The sequence below is a fragment of the Epinephelus lanceolatus genome, chromosome 2, assembly GCF_041903045.1.
Source record: "Epinephelus lanceolatus isolate andai-2023 chromosome 2, ASM4190304v1, whole genome shotgun sequence".
Taxonomy (NCBI): Eukaryota; Metazoa; Chordata; class Actinopteri; order Perciformes; family Serranidae; genus Epinephelus; species Epinephelus lanceolatus.
In genome coordinates, this window is record NC_135735.1 from 51,259,701 (window position 1) to 51,273,319 (window position 13,619).

The 13,619-nt window shown below is 41.8% G+C and overlaps 1 protein-coding gene across 1 annotated transcript in view; it reads right to left on the reverse strand.

Moving 5' to 3' along the window:
* Nucleotides 1-13,619, reverse strand: part of iqgap1 (IQ motif containing GTPase activating protein 1) — a 134,427-nt gene that overhangs the window by 10,207 nt on the left and 110,601 nt on the right. The window contains exons 22-29 of the mRNA XM_033622149.2: nt 13,247-13,316; nt 12,793-13,157; nt 12,516-12,679; nt 7,791-8,015; nt 4,229-4,369; nt 4,053-4,137; nt 2,684-2,916; nt 2,137-2,269 (exon numbers count right to left, since the gene is read on the reverse strand). Of these exons, the coding sequence (XP_033478040.2) occupies nt 2,137-2,269; nt 2,684-2,916; nt 4,053-4,137; nt 4,229-4,369; nt 7,791-8,015; nt 12,516-12,679; nt 12,793-13,157; nt 13,247-13,316 (1,416 nt within the window). The remainder of the gene's footprint in view (nt 1-2,136; nt 2,270-2,683; nt 2,917-4,052; nt 4,138-4,228; nt 4,370-7,790; nt 8,016-12,515; nt 12,680-12,792; nt 13,158-13,246; nt 13,317-13,619) is intronic.

Below are 13,619 nucleotides of genomic sequence, written 5' to 3' on the forward strand. Positions count from 1 at the left end.
ATACCTGAAACTAAGAATTGGTTTTGTTAGCTTTGAATGAGCCCATCATGTCTACATAAGCCTCGTGTCCACCAAGCAGTCTGGTACAGTTTGGCACACATTTTTTTCCATTTCCACTGTGAAAAGTTGTGGATGGTACCAATGGAACTGTTCCTAACTGTCCCCATTTTTGGTCACCCCTCTGTTGGGGCACCTAGCACACAGATCTTGTAGGAGGTAGGTGGAGTTAGAAACACTGCAGTCCATTAACTGGTCAATAGAGGATGGTCACTGGAGTTGTAGCTGGTTTTGAGGCTTATGTAACCACTGTTCATGTCGTGGCAAGTCTTACGTATATTAGTAAACTATCACTATAAAATTAAAGGATGTTTTGCTGCCTCTTGCAGCAGCTGTAGACTGAGAAAAAAATAGCTTAATTCACTGACTGCTGGCAACTTTTAAGGTGGAATGTTTACTTGTAATGTTTCATTTCATTTCATTTATTGGTTTATTTTGTCGGGACAGTACATACATGATGTAATGTAAATATGCCGGAGTTAGCATGCATGCTAAATTTCATCTGCAGTCCCCTAACAATAAACATAAAAAACAGTCAGCACATTACAATACAAAAGACCAGTGTAAAACAGTGTACATGTACAAACATGCATAAATACCTACAAGTTCATGTACACATACACACACATATATAAATAACAACACACATACAAAAGACAAGCCAGATTAAGAATGCTCACAGGTTTGATTGTCTAGGATCCAATTTTTAAGTTGCACTTTAAAAGACCCAAAAGATGGACACTCTGTTATCTTGATGGGTAACTTGTTCCAGTTTAAACTTCCCTGAACTGACAGTACATTCTGAGCGAAGGTTGATCGTCTAAACTGCACCTCACAAACCCCTCTGGTAGCAGCCCTTGTCCCAGTGCCCCTGTCGGGCTTTCTTTTTATGAATTCTACCAGAGGTGGCACGCAAAACTAAAAAAATCATACTTTTTTAGGATGTTGCAGTGATGGTGTGACCGTGGTTTTTTATCAAATACCTTTAATGCTGTCTTGTATAATTGTTCAATGGGTTTGAGTGTCGTCACACCTGTGAAAAACCAGTTTGTGAAGCAGTAGTTGATGTGAGATAAAATCATACAGTACAGGTACGTCCTAGCAGCACCGACTGTCAGAAAGGGTCTGATTTGTTTACTGTTACTCAATGCATGAGTTGACAACGTGAATCCATCAGCACACCTTAAATTTCAGTATGACAACTTTGACCATTCCATTAGTTTTTATTTTCTCTCTTCGATGACATACACTTTTGGTAATAAGGGGCTCTTCAAGCGTTTAAAAGCATAAATTAATTTCAACTGAATTATGTGAACTGCATATGTTGTAATCCTCACTTGGTGAAAAAAAAGTGCTGCGACGAATCGTTCCTGTGTGCTATGGCAACATCAAACCCCTGTGCTTGCCTGAGATGGACTAAATGCATGAAGCCACTATTTTTAAATATCCCATTGAGAGAGACTCTCACTGCAGCCTGTTCTATTTTGTTCTGAAAATGTGAGTGGGCAACCCCGTTCTGTGGATGATAATTGTGGTGCAGACTTCCATCTCTGTCACTGGTGAGGAGGAAATACAGCAAGAGCTGGACGGACCAGTGAGTGACAACAACCCTGCCCACATTTTAGAGTACTGTTTGCGGTGAAAACGCTAAAGGAACTAGGGTGTAGGTACCATGTCTGAAGGGTTACTTCTGGTTCCAAAGGTACCATGTGAAAGTGATTGGTGGAAATTGGGCTTTACAGATTGGGTCCTCTTCCATATAGCCCAGCATGTTGTTTCTATTATGGCCCAGATTGCACAAACCAATCACTGACTCAAAGGGCCTTCATGTTTTAGCCTTTAAGTGTCAGCTTGAATATGGTGTGAATGCATCTGAAGGCCACTGTAGGTTCTCCTACACACTTGGACAGGGAGGTATGTGCAGAGGGAAATGCAGTTGGTTGCAATCTGCAACCTCACCACTAGATGTCACTAAATACTACACACTGAACACTTCAGGTAGAGACTGACAGGAACACATGCGTGGCAGTGGGAATGATTGGAAACAGAAAGAGCAAGAGCGAAGGGGTCCGGACTCACTGTGTGAGTGTTGATAATCTCTCCAATGGAGATGTAAATGACAGGTTTGGAGACAGTGACCAAGTCAGAGTACTGATCCACGTTGAACTTCTCTTCAAGTGAGGGAACGTCACACGCTGCCAGGAAGAAACGCCTGTGGTGGAAGATGCGAGGGTTAGAGTCAGGTGAGACAAAGGAGATTTAACCAACAAGGACAACTAAGTAGCATATCTGCTTTAGGGATGCGCGATAATATTGGCACATCATCAGTATCTGCCAATTTTGGCTTTAAAATGAAATACTGGAATCAGCCAAAATGCTTTTTCTTCAATTGCACAATGACTGAATATTACATACATGAAAAGCATTCTATTTCATATCTCCATCTGCTGGTAGGCCATCACAATAAGAGTATGCATGCATAATATGGTGTTAATTCCACTACAGGAGAGACCTGATGATCACTAAAATTAGATGGGGGGAAAAAGTAGATAAATTGATATTGTTATATATCGGCATATCAGCATCCCTAATCTGCTTCATAAGTCTAAAATCCTTAACATCAGACCTGAACTTCTGATAGGAGGCACTGAGATATTCATTTATCGGATTGAGATGGGCATTGTCTCCCAGGAACATCTTGTTGGAGGCAGCATGCTGCAGCATCTTGGCGACAGATCCCAGATTTCGCCGCTGCTCAGTGGTGAGCTGGCCACCCGCTGACACCTCAATGATGTCAAAGGCATCTGGTGCTACGATGGCTGGGTTCATGTAGCGGTAATATAAGAGGTTCCCCACAATCTGAAGAGTCAAAAAATTAAATGAATCATATTGTTAAAATTATTCAGATCAGAAAATGTGAAAATATGTGATAATATGTGATATTTTTCATGCTTTATGAGCCTTTTTTAAAGATGAGAAATATTACCACAAGTTGTAGTAGCATATAAAAGTTCTTAAAACTAGAAAACTGAGCAAACATTTATAACTTAAAACACTAATCAGACTGTTTAACAACAAATGTGGTGAAGTTATATTCAAAGATGCTGTGTGATACAGCCATCAACAGAAATACTAAATATGAGAATCAGGCATTAACCTAGACTATTTTCATTGAACTTAAGACATTTAGAGACTGCATTTGTTGTCATACAAGAAAACAGTTGCAAGTTTCATCTTTGTTAGCATATTTATATTTTAGAACTATTGAGATTAATCCTGATTGAAGTGAGTTGAGATTTAAGGATCTGGTAGGTGCTACTGCAGAAATAGGAAAAGCTCTTGACCATGTCTAGACACAGTTTGTGCAGGAAGAGGAGAGCCAGAAGAGTGTAATGGCTTGCCTTAATATCAGCAGACAGAGAGGAGGACAACACGCCCACCCTGACAGAGAGGCTGCAGCTGGTTGGTGAGGCAGGAAGAGCATAGCAACAGCAGGAAAAGAAAAAAAGACATAAACGTGTCAGAAATAGGGAGAGAACAGGAGAGCTAGGCATAAGATAAGAGAACAGAAGAGGCGAGAAAGAGGAGCTATGGTTGTCCAGCTCACCAGGATAAAAGGGTCAGTTTAAAAAAAAAAACATATATTTTAGTATGACTTCAAACCATCTGTATGCAGAGGGATGTAGCGCTCAGAGGTTGTAGCTGGCAAATCCATCTGTATACACCAGTTTTTGTCACTGTGATCTGTTTTTCAATTACATTTTTTCATGTTTTTGTGCCACAAATCAAATGAAATTCATCTCAAGTGTATGTTATAGCAGAAGTCTCAGTGTTAGAGATCTCACACTAATTTCCACATGAAACCAAAATAATCTGCATAGCTAGGTACCAATGTGTTAAGTGGGAACTGGAAAATTATTATTTTTCTGTGATTTGGCTAAACTGACCCTTTAAGGGCCGTGGAGCACATTAAGCCTACAATGAAAGATGCAAACCTTGAGCAGCTCATCCTCTGTAGCATCTGGAAACTTCTCATGGAGGGTGTCCTTTAGCACCTTGGAGATGAAACGCATCCCGTATCTGACAGATGAAAGTCAAACAGACAGCGTGAGACAACCAGGTGAAAAAAAAAAAAATAGCGATGAAGTGATGCTGTGAGAGACGAACATACGGAATTTTATCCACTGAGACGATTATGGCAGACAGGAATTTGTCAGTGATGGTCTTCATGTTTCTGATGGAGGCTTCCAGTCTTGTCCTCACCTCCTCATGGGCCATAGCCTGCTCTGGAGTCACATCATAAGGCAGCTTACTGTTAAGAACAGAACAGGCAGGAAAAAGACCATCAATGCTGATCAGAACATCTACAGCCTTTTGGCTATTTTGCATTATTATGCATGCTATTATCACTGCAAAAACCATTCCAAAATAAGCTTAATATTATGTCATTTGCAAGTACTAAACAAAAAAGTCTGTCAGATGGGTAAGCAAATAAGCAATAATGACTCGATAAGATTTCTTTAATCTAGCATAAAAGTCAGAGCACTTAAAAGGACGCCATAACTTTAATAGAGAGACTTGATATAAACAAACTCCATTATTTATTTATTTATTTTTTTAACAGATTTCAAGTCTTATTAAAAAATTATATGCTCATATGCTCTACTGTTATAAAGTGAAGATGCCTGTGGATATTCTCATTTATCCAGATCATAGTTATGTCAAGGCAACTGAATCGAACGCAACTGGACATAGTTTTGTTTTAGAAGACGTTTCACCTCTTATCCAAGAGGCTTCATCAGTTCATGCTTGTCTGACTAGGCTGGAACTAGTCTGACAAACTGGTGTGAAAAAACCCAGGTATTTAACCTCTGAGGAGGTCTTCACAAGGCCGATGATGTCTTTGGTTCGTTAGTGCTCCAATGGTGTGTCAATGACAGTCGTTGAAACTCCTGCTGCAACGGTGGTCGTTGGAGTCATTAGTCACATGAGGCCATTTGTTTAGATCATTGTTTTTAGAGGTTAAGCTGTTAAATCTCCTGAGCAAGGATGAATGGACAGCATTATAGGTGGGGGATAGGTGGTGTCGCAGACCTCCTCTATTGAGAGATGTTTTTTCCAATTTCACATAGATGGCTTCTTTTACACCTCTTTCAAACCATCTGTCTTCCCTGTCCAAAATGTGCACATTGCTGTCTTCAAAGGAGTGTACTTTCTCCTTGAGGTGTAAATAGACAGCTGAGTCTTGCCCTGACAAGTTAGCCCTTCTGTGTTGGGCCATGCATTTGTTTAGTGGTTGTTCTGTTTCATCAATGTACAAGTCTGGGCATTCCTCGCTGCATTGGACAGCGTACACCAGGTTGCTCTTCTGGGTGTGCCTAGTCAGACAAGCATAAACTGATGAAGCCTCTTGGATAAGAGGTGAAACGTCTTCTAAGACAAAACTAAGTCCAGTTGTGTTTGATTCAATTGCCTTGAGGGTTATAAAGTGAAGTTTAATCAAGTACAGTTATAATAAAGTTAAATAAAGTATTTATATAATAAATAAATCAAAGTGGAAGCACTGGTGCTTTTACTTTGAAGCACCTGGCTCGTCTCGGGCTGGAAATGTTTATGTTTTTGCTGCAAACTTGAAGCTTCCAGTCAATGGTTAAATGTTAGCAGTAAATTGAAAGAAAAACTGTTGCCGCAGCACCATTAAACGTGAGAATTTATTCACTATAAGCAGGAAAGGGGCGGCAGTGGCTCAGTCCATAGGGACTTGGGTTGGGAACCGGAGGGTCGCCTGTTCAAGTCCCCGTCCGGACCAAAATATGGAGCGTGGACTGGTGGCTGGAGAGGTGCCAGTTCACCTCCTGGGCACTGCCGAGGTGCCCTTGAGCAAGGCACCGAACCCCCCAACCACTCGGGGCGCCTCACCAAGAGCAGCCCCCTCACTCTGACATCTCTCCACTTTGTGCATGTATAGGTCCTGTTTGTGCATGTGTGTGTCTTTGAGACCTGTGTGTAATTGACAAGCAAGAGTGAAAAACATTGAATTTCCCCTCAGGGGGATTAATAAAGTAAATAAACTAAACTAAATGCACTTACAGCTCTCCAGTGGCACTGGAGCTCCATGGTCGCAAAATATTACTAAATAGTAGAGGTCTAGAGCCCTACAGGTACAAAGACACGCTTTGCCCAGTGTACACTGTTTATAAACTCATTAAGTTAAACTGTCACCACAGCCTGATTACATGCAAGTTTTTTTTTCACTGTCAGCTGGAAACATACAAACAGCTCTCCAGTTCATATATTAATGATACTTACAAGTCACACTGGTGTAAATAATAGCAGTCCCAAGCCCCACAGATACAAAAACACACACCTCACATGCTAAAACACTTTCGCTCAGGAGAAAGTGACTTGGATGGGCAGAGGGGTCTGCGCAACTTATCATAATTGGTAAGACTTTCAATGTGTGCGTGCGTGTGTGTGTGTGTGTGTGTGTGTGTGTGTGTGTGTGTGTGTGTGTGAGTGTGAGAGAGAGAGAGAGAGAGAGAGAGAGAGAGAGAGAGAGAGAGAGAGAGAGAGAGAGAGAGAGACCCATAGGATAGCGCAAGAGAACCGAAATGCCGAAGCGACTCTCATGCAGGTGGCTTAAAAAAATGATGCAACAATTAATACTTGACGTTCCCAACATAGTCACTTTATATATCCTACAAGGAATAAGCTATGATACATTGTGTATAATCAATATCTCACCCACCCCTACAAGGTGAGTCTGGGGGCATGTGGGTGGGGGAACAGGGAGTGCAGGGCAGGCCGCGTGTGTTGTGTGTATGCATGATAGTAAAGCAATAAAGGGACAACCTGAAGGTAACATTACCAAGCGTAACCAGAGTAGTCAGGCTGTTTGGAGATAAAACCTCAGACACAATGTCCAATGAATCCTTCCCTACCTCCCTCCTCCCTCACATAAAGAAGAGCTGAGTGTCACTCAATTGTCCTTCCCGGCTCCTTACAGTTAAGATAGTGGTGAAGATAACTGAAAACTGGGATTTATTAATCTTCTATCGAGACCAACTTAAGTGGATCAAAACATATCAGATGTGGAATTCTTCTGCAGATGCTCCAGTTCAAAATGAGACCAACCTTTTCTTTAAATGTCAGTTTTTGAGCCACAACAAAGGCTAAAATGTGGCCTGCAACAGATTAGGTAAGGCTTGTTTTTAGCCGAAATGACTGCTGTAATTACTTTTGCCACGTGATCTTGTTGATTACTTGCTGCCCCTACTTGCAGGTTAAGAGGAGTGATGAGTCACCAGTCAGTGATGGCATAAACCTGTCATTGAAAAAGGCCTTTCAAAAATAGTAAATCACTGCAATTACAAGAGCTCCTTGAGGATACAGTCATGAATTTGCATAAGAAATATTAGACTGATGGGTCCAGTAGTATGTGAGATAAGCTGCAGACAGACAGATACATACATGCACACACATTTACACTACTGAACGCATTTTCCTCTCCAGGGTTAATAATATGTAACTGAGAGAAATCTATTTAATATTGATATAAAAAAAATCTGATCGAATCATCTCAAAACAAGTTGCAGAACTTTTTTCATTTGCAGTGATGTTGCAGTATGTTTTTCCTATAAACGGAAAATTAGACAGTCACTCTCCTGTCAGGTAGAAGCCTCAAAAGAAACTCCTAGAAGGAGCTGGCAGTGACAACCTCGTCTCCAGCTCACCTGGCCTCTCCGGTCTGCGTCTCCATCTGGTTGACCCAGCTCTTATAGATGTCCACTGGGTCAGTTTTGATGTTAAGCGTTTTGTCATCCATGATCTCCTTGACAACGGGCGCCAGGATCTGCCGCAGTGCATTCTGTCCCCGCGCACCTCGGTGGAAACTCACCACCATCTTGATGACTGTAGGGTTTCCTGTGACGATCTCCTTCATCTGGTCCACTTTTGACCTGCAGGCAGGTGTTAAAACATTTTACTGCATATTCATGTGCCATTAAACATTTACTGTGGTCATAAATTATTTCCCCTGCCAAGAAGGTTATCTTTTTGGTTTGGTTTGTTTGTTTTTCAGCAGTATTTAAGGAAAAACTAAAACTCTGCTGTCGTTAACAAAGTGAGATATGATATTTGGCCTTGGCAGAATAAATACCATACATCTTAAGATTCAGTAGATGGAAGTAAAGTTCAAAAGCACAAAAGAGTCAGTTGTAGAACTATGATTAGTCCACATCACAATCAACAGTCAACAGCACATGCTCTGCTGCGACACCACAGTCTGTTTGTCTGTCAGCGTCTTGTCTGGTCTTTTTGTTATTTTTGTTAGTTTCTGTCAGTTCTGAGAGTCTCAGCTGTCAGGCTAAACGTCCATCATGCCAGAGCCATATAAAACCGTCTGGATTATATTTATAATCCTATGGATCATGGGATCCGGATCCATAGGATTTTTTGGAACCGGGTCCAAAGTTCCAGTTCCGGTTCCATCACATTTGGAGTAACGGTTCCTGCAAACAGTTCCTAGATTGTAAAAAAAAAAAAAAACAACGTCACGTGCATTTCCATTAGAGTGCGACACGGGCCGCATATTTCTGTCCGAACCCGACCGAGCCCGACATTATTTAATTACTAAAGCACTGAGTTTGTGTCACACAGTTGTTATGGTTACAGGCTTTAACAGGCCGGGTGTGCTCAGCGGAGAGGGAGACCTCCGTGTTTGAGACGGGAGCGGGCAGCGGGAGGTCCGCTTCCAGTGAGAGGAGAGGGAGAAATATAACAAAATAAGATAAAATAGGAGAAACCTGTCTCCCTCTTTTATTTTATTTTCAGCGTTTAATCAAGGTGGAGGCAGGCGGCGGGAGGTCCGAGACTTCCAGCGAGGGGAGCGATAGAAACAAACAGCCAATGTGTGTGTGTGTGTTCTGTTCAGGTGTTGTCACGTAAATAACAGTGGCCAAGCATGAATGCATATAAGTATTTTTTATTACATTGCTGTGGTTAATTTGAGGTAATAGTGTTACTGTAGAAATCAGAGAATCACTTTTTGTTGTTATATATTCTCAGGGAGATGATACAAGCTCTAAATCTGAAATACACACCACACACAAATGTGTATTTTCATCTAATTGTAGGCTACTGTGCAACAGTTAGAATAAAGATTTTGTATTTGTATGATTGCATTTTTGTTTATTATACACTTGTTTAAGTATAGCAAGTATAATGAATATAATGTAGGAATCGGTAAGAGGAATCGGTAAGGAATCAGAATCGTTAAAATCCTAATGAGTCCCAACCCTAATCATGAATGACAGTTCAGCATTAGCACCAGAGGCTACCTAAGCGCTAGCACTGTAGGCTAGTGGCTACAGAACACTCAGCTATACCGGGATGATCAGCTCCAACTACGGTCTTCTATCCTCTGCAATATGAAACCAGCAGTTCTCCTACCACCGGAGATTCGTCCAAAGAAAAGGGGGAGACGGGGAGGTGTACATAGGAGACTGAGAAAGCCCATCTTCCCTCCATCATACTGGCCAACGTACGCTCTCTCCAGCTCTCTAGTAGTAAGTCCAAAATGGACATACTATGGTCCAAGTGTCGGTTGGAGAGAAAATACAAAGAGGCTTGTATTATTGCCCTGACTGAAACCTGGATCAATGACACGACACCAGATGACACCATCAGCCTGGATGGCTTCACCACCATATGGGCGGACAGATAGGACCAGTCAGACAAGGAAAGTGGCAGAGGGGTCTTCATATTTACCACCAAAAGTGTTGTAACAACATCAAACTCCATAATAGAGTTTGCTCACCCAACATAGAGATGCTAACCCTGTCACTTTGTCCGTTTTATCTCCCACGGGAATTCCCCACTGTAGTTATGTTGTGTTTACATTCATCCCAAAGCTAATATGAGAGTGGCAGCAGAGCAAGATGCAGCTAACTTTCTGATGGCTAAGTACCCCGAAGCTCCGGTGTTCTTTATGGGAGATTGTAACAACTGTACGCTCGAGGGGGTCCTACCCTCTTCCCAACAATATGTGGACGTACCCACGAGGAAAGAACAGAGATTAAGCACTTAGAGAGAAACGGAAGCCATTCCTGCGCAAAGACTGGCCCTTAAAATAATCACTGGACAAATCAGAAATGAAATTCTTAGGGCCAAACTCAAATACAAAGACAGTTTAGAGAATGAGGTCAGAAATATGAACACAAAATAAGCCTTCCATAAAGTAAAAGTACTGACTGGTTGCGAAACTAGGCAAAATAGTTGTACAACATCAGACCCTACCACTTTGCAAATACTCTGAATACATTCTGCAAAAGGTTTGATAACCATAATTACTCTGCTGACTGTGAGGAACTGTTGAGAGCCCTTCCCTTTCAGGAGCCCACGCAGCCTCCCTTCACACAGGACGTTCAACGACAGCTGGCCAGGTGCAAAGCTGTGTGCCATGGAGCTCTCTTCCATCTTTCACTCCATCTTCTGGGAATCCTACAGGACAGCCTCAGTACCCACCCTCTGGAAAACCTCCACCATCATTCGGGTACCCAAGAAACCCCGCCCCTCAGAACCTAATCATTATCGACCAGTTGCACTAACGTCAATAATCATGAAATGCTTGGAAAAACTGATCCTGAACATCATCCTGCCAGCTGTCAGACCTCAGCTGGATCCCTATCAGTTTACTTATAGGGCCAAGCGGGGGACAGAGGATGCTGTGGTATGCCTCCTCCATCCCCTCCTTCAACATCTGGATTCACCAACGGACAACTTCGCTACAATTGGTTTTGTTGATTTTAGTTCTGCCTTTAACAATATCCAACTCCATCAGATGATCAAGAAACTCCATAGCCTCAATATCCCTTCACTTCTCATCCACTGGGTTCACAACTTTCTTAGACCTCAGACTGTTAAAGTAGGTAACAGCATTATCATCTGTTATTACAAACACCCGTGCCCCCCAGGGCTGTGTCCTCAGTCCCTTTCTGTACACTCTCTATACAAATGACTGTACTAGTCCTCATTGTAACATTGCATACTTTAAATACTCTGACGACACTGCCATTCTTGGATTACATAATGACCATAATTCTGTTACAGGTTACCAAAACACAATCTCTCATTTTACACAGTGGTGCACAGACAACTATCTACAGTTGAATGTGGACCAAACAAAAGAACTGGTCATCAATGCCCCTCATACTGGACTGGATACACTTTCCATTCATGGAAAGACGGTAGAACAGGTTGATAATTTTACATATCTTGGACTCACTCTGGACAAGAGACTTAGTTTTGATCAACATATTACTTCTGTGCATGCACGATCTCAGCAAAGATGTCATCCGTAAGCTCAGATCATTGTCTGTTGCCCCTCATCTTCTGCTGTTACTCTACAAAAGTATTATGCAACCTATCCTATTGTACTGCTTACCATGCTTTTTCAATCTACTGACCCTTGTTACCAAAAACAAACTTTTCAGTATTACACGTATTGCTTCCAAGATCATTAGTCTCCTCACACCTCAACTTTCTGATATGAATGAAAAAGCCATAATACGCGGTGCACTTACAATAGCAAATGACACTGATCATCCCCTCTATCGCTACTTTGAACTTTTGCCATCGAGCCGGCGATACAGAACTTTAAAATGGAAGAAGGATCGTTTAGCAGGAGCAGGAGTTTTGTCCACTTAGCCATTGCGGCATTGAACAAACTGCCTCGATGATGTGTTGTTGGTGCCATGAGGTTTGGTCTGGAGATTCTGTGTATTGTCTCATATGTTGTGTGTGTTTTTTTTTCTGTATTGTTCCTATGTGTTGTTTTGTTTGTTTTGAACAGACTGTGAAGTCAAATATCCCTCTGGGACAATAAAGTCTAGTCTAATCTAATCTAATCTAATCTAATCTAATCTAATCTAATCCATATTCACAAGTACCAGTAATCCTCTCTCTGGGGCAGCTGACACATGTAGCTGCTCAAACGTAATACAGAAAGCAGTGGTTATGGAGTACTCAGTGATTTCATAAGAGAAGCCGTAAAACTGTAACATAATGTGAGTAAATATTAAGTTACTAAACCATACTGGTTAAGAAGTTTTTTTTCCTGTATGCAAATATAAATTTGACTCAAGGGCAAGTGTGATACATAATATGTACATGATATTAAGTGTTTAGGGATTTTCACGTTTGTGTAAATATAATGTTTGTGAAGCATTTCCAACTTAAAAGTACATAATAAATGCAAAGCTGAGATGCTGAGGCTTCGGCAAGGCACAACCAGATTTTGACATCATTCCAGTAGTTTTGGAAATATATCCTGACATATATGGTGGTTGCGCTTGCAGATTTGCATATCGTGGAGTAATGGACTATCAGACTTGGCTGAGGTCTGCGATCTCTGAGTGTCCCTCTGTGTTTCTGGATGTGCTTAAGTGTCTGGCTCTCACTTGATCTCCTCCTGCAGGGCAGTTTTGAAGAGCTTGGTTAGCAGATACTCCTCTCTCTGGTTGGAGGCGTAGTTATACAGGGTGAAGATCACAGAGTCCATGAACTTTGTGGATTTGTTCTGAGGCATCTGGAAGATCAGCTTGGCGAGATATGTGGGGTTGGTCTTAAAGGAAGCAGACATTTGGTTAAATATTAGAGAGGTATGGACATGGAAGGCAGCTGCTGTGATTCTGTTGTTCAGGATCTATAAAGAACAGAGATGTGCTGTTACAATACCTGCAACAAGTAAAAGAGGTACTGGTAGGCTTCCAGTTTGACCCTCTTTTCCTTGCTGAGGGCCTTCAGGCCTCCCTTCTGCTTGTTCATCATCATCATGTCAGATAGCTGGCCCTTGTTCTTCTTGGTCAGCTTCTTACTGTGGGACACCACCTCTTGCAAAGTAATCTTGTTTTTGACCAGTAGCCCAATCTTGATGTCCATCAGGTTCAGGTCATTCTCCAGCTGCTGGTTGGAGCGGATGTTGGTGACCACCTCCTCGCGGAGTCGCATCAGTTCCAGCTCCTCCTGGAAGTCCTGATCACTGTGGTCCAGCAGGTGGACAAACTTCCTCACCACCGCCATCGGGGGGTCGTCAGCACTGACTGTGTAAGGAAGGACATGTTGAGAGTTTAAGTGACCATCGAAGCTAGAGACCAGTTGGCACAAAAAGTCAGTTTGGAATCGTACTCACTCAGTGTCTTGTAGTCATCTCTGGCCTTGTTGGCTCTAATGAAAGCCTGAATCTTCACCACATCACTGATCTGCATGAAAAAACAATTATTTATATGATCAATAGTCTTCATTATAAACAGCACAAACTTGATTAATGTGTACTGTCCTTTTTATAAATAAAATAAACTGAAACTCCACTGTGAGTTAAAGTGGAAATGACTTTGCTCATGTCAGAGTGCTAAATGAGCCTCCCTGGAACCCCACAGGACACGGACTAAATGTCAGCAGATACATTGGGGGAAAATTATGCACAGTGAATTTAAACTTTTATTAGATAACATTATCTACTTTAAAACCTAATTCCTCCGACAGAAAATTTACAACCCCTTGTC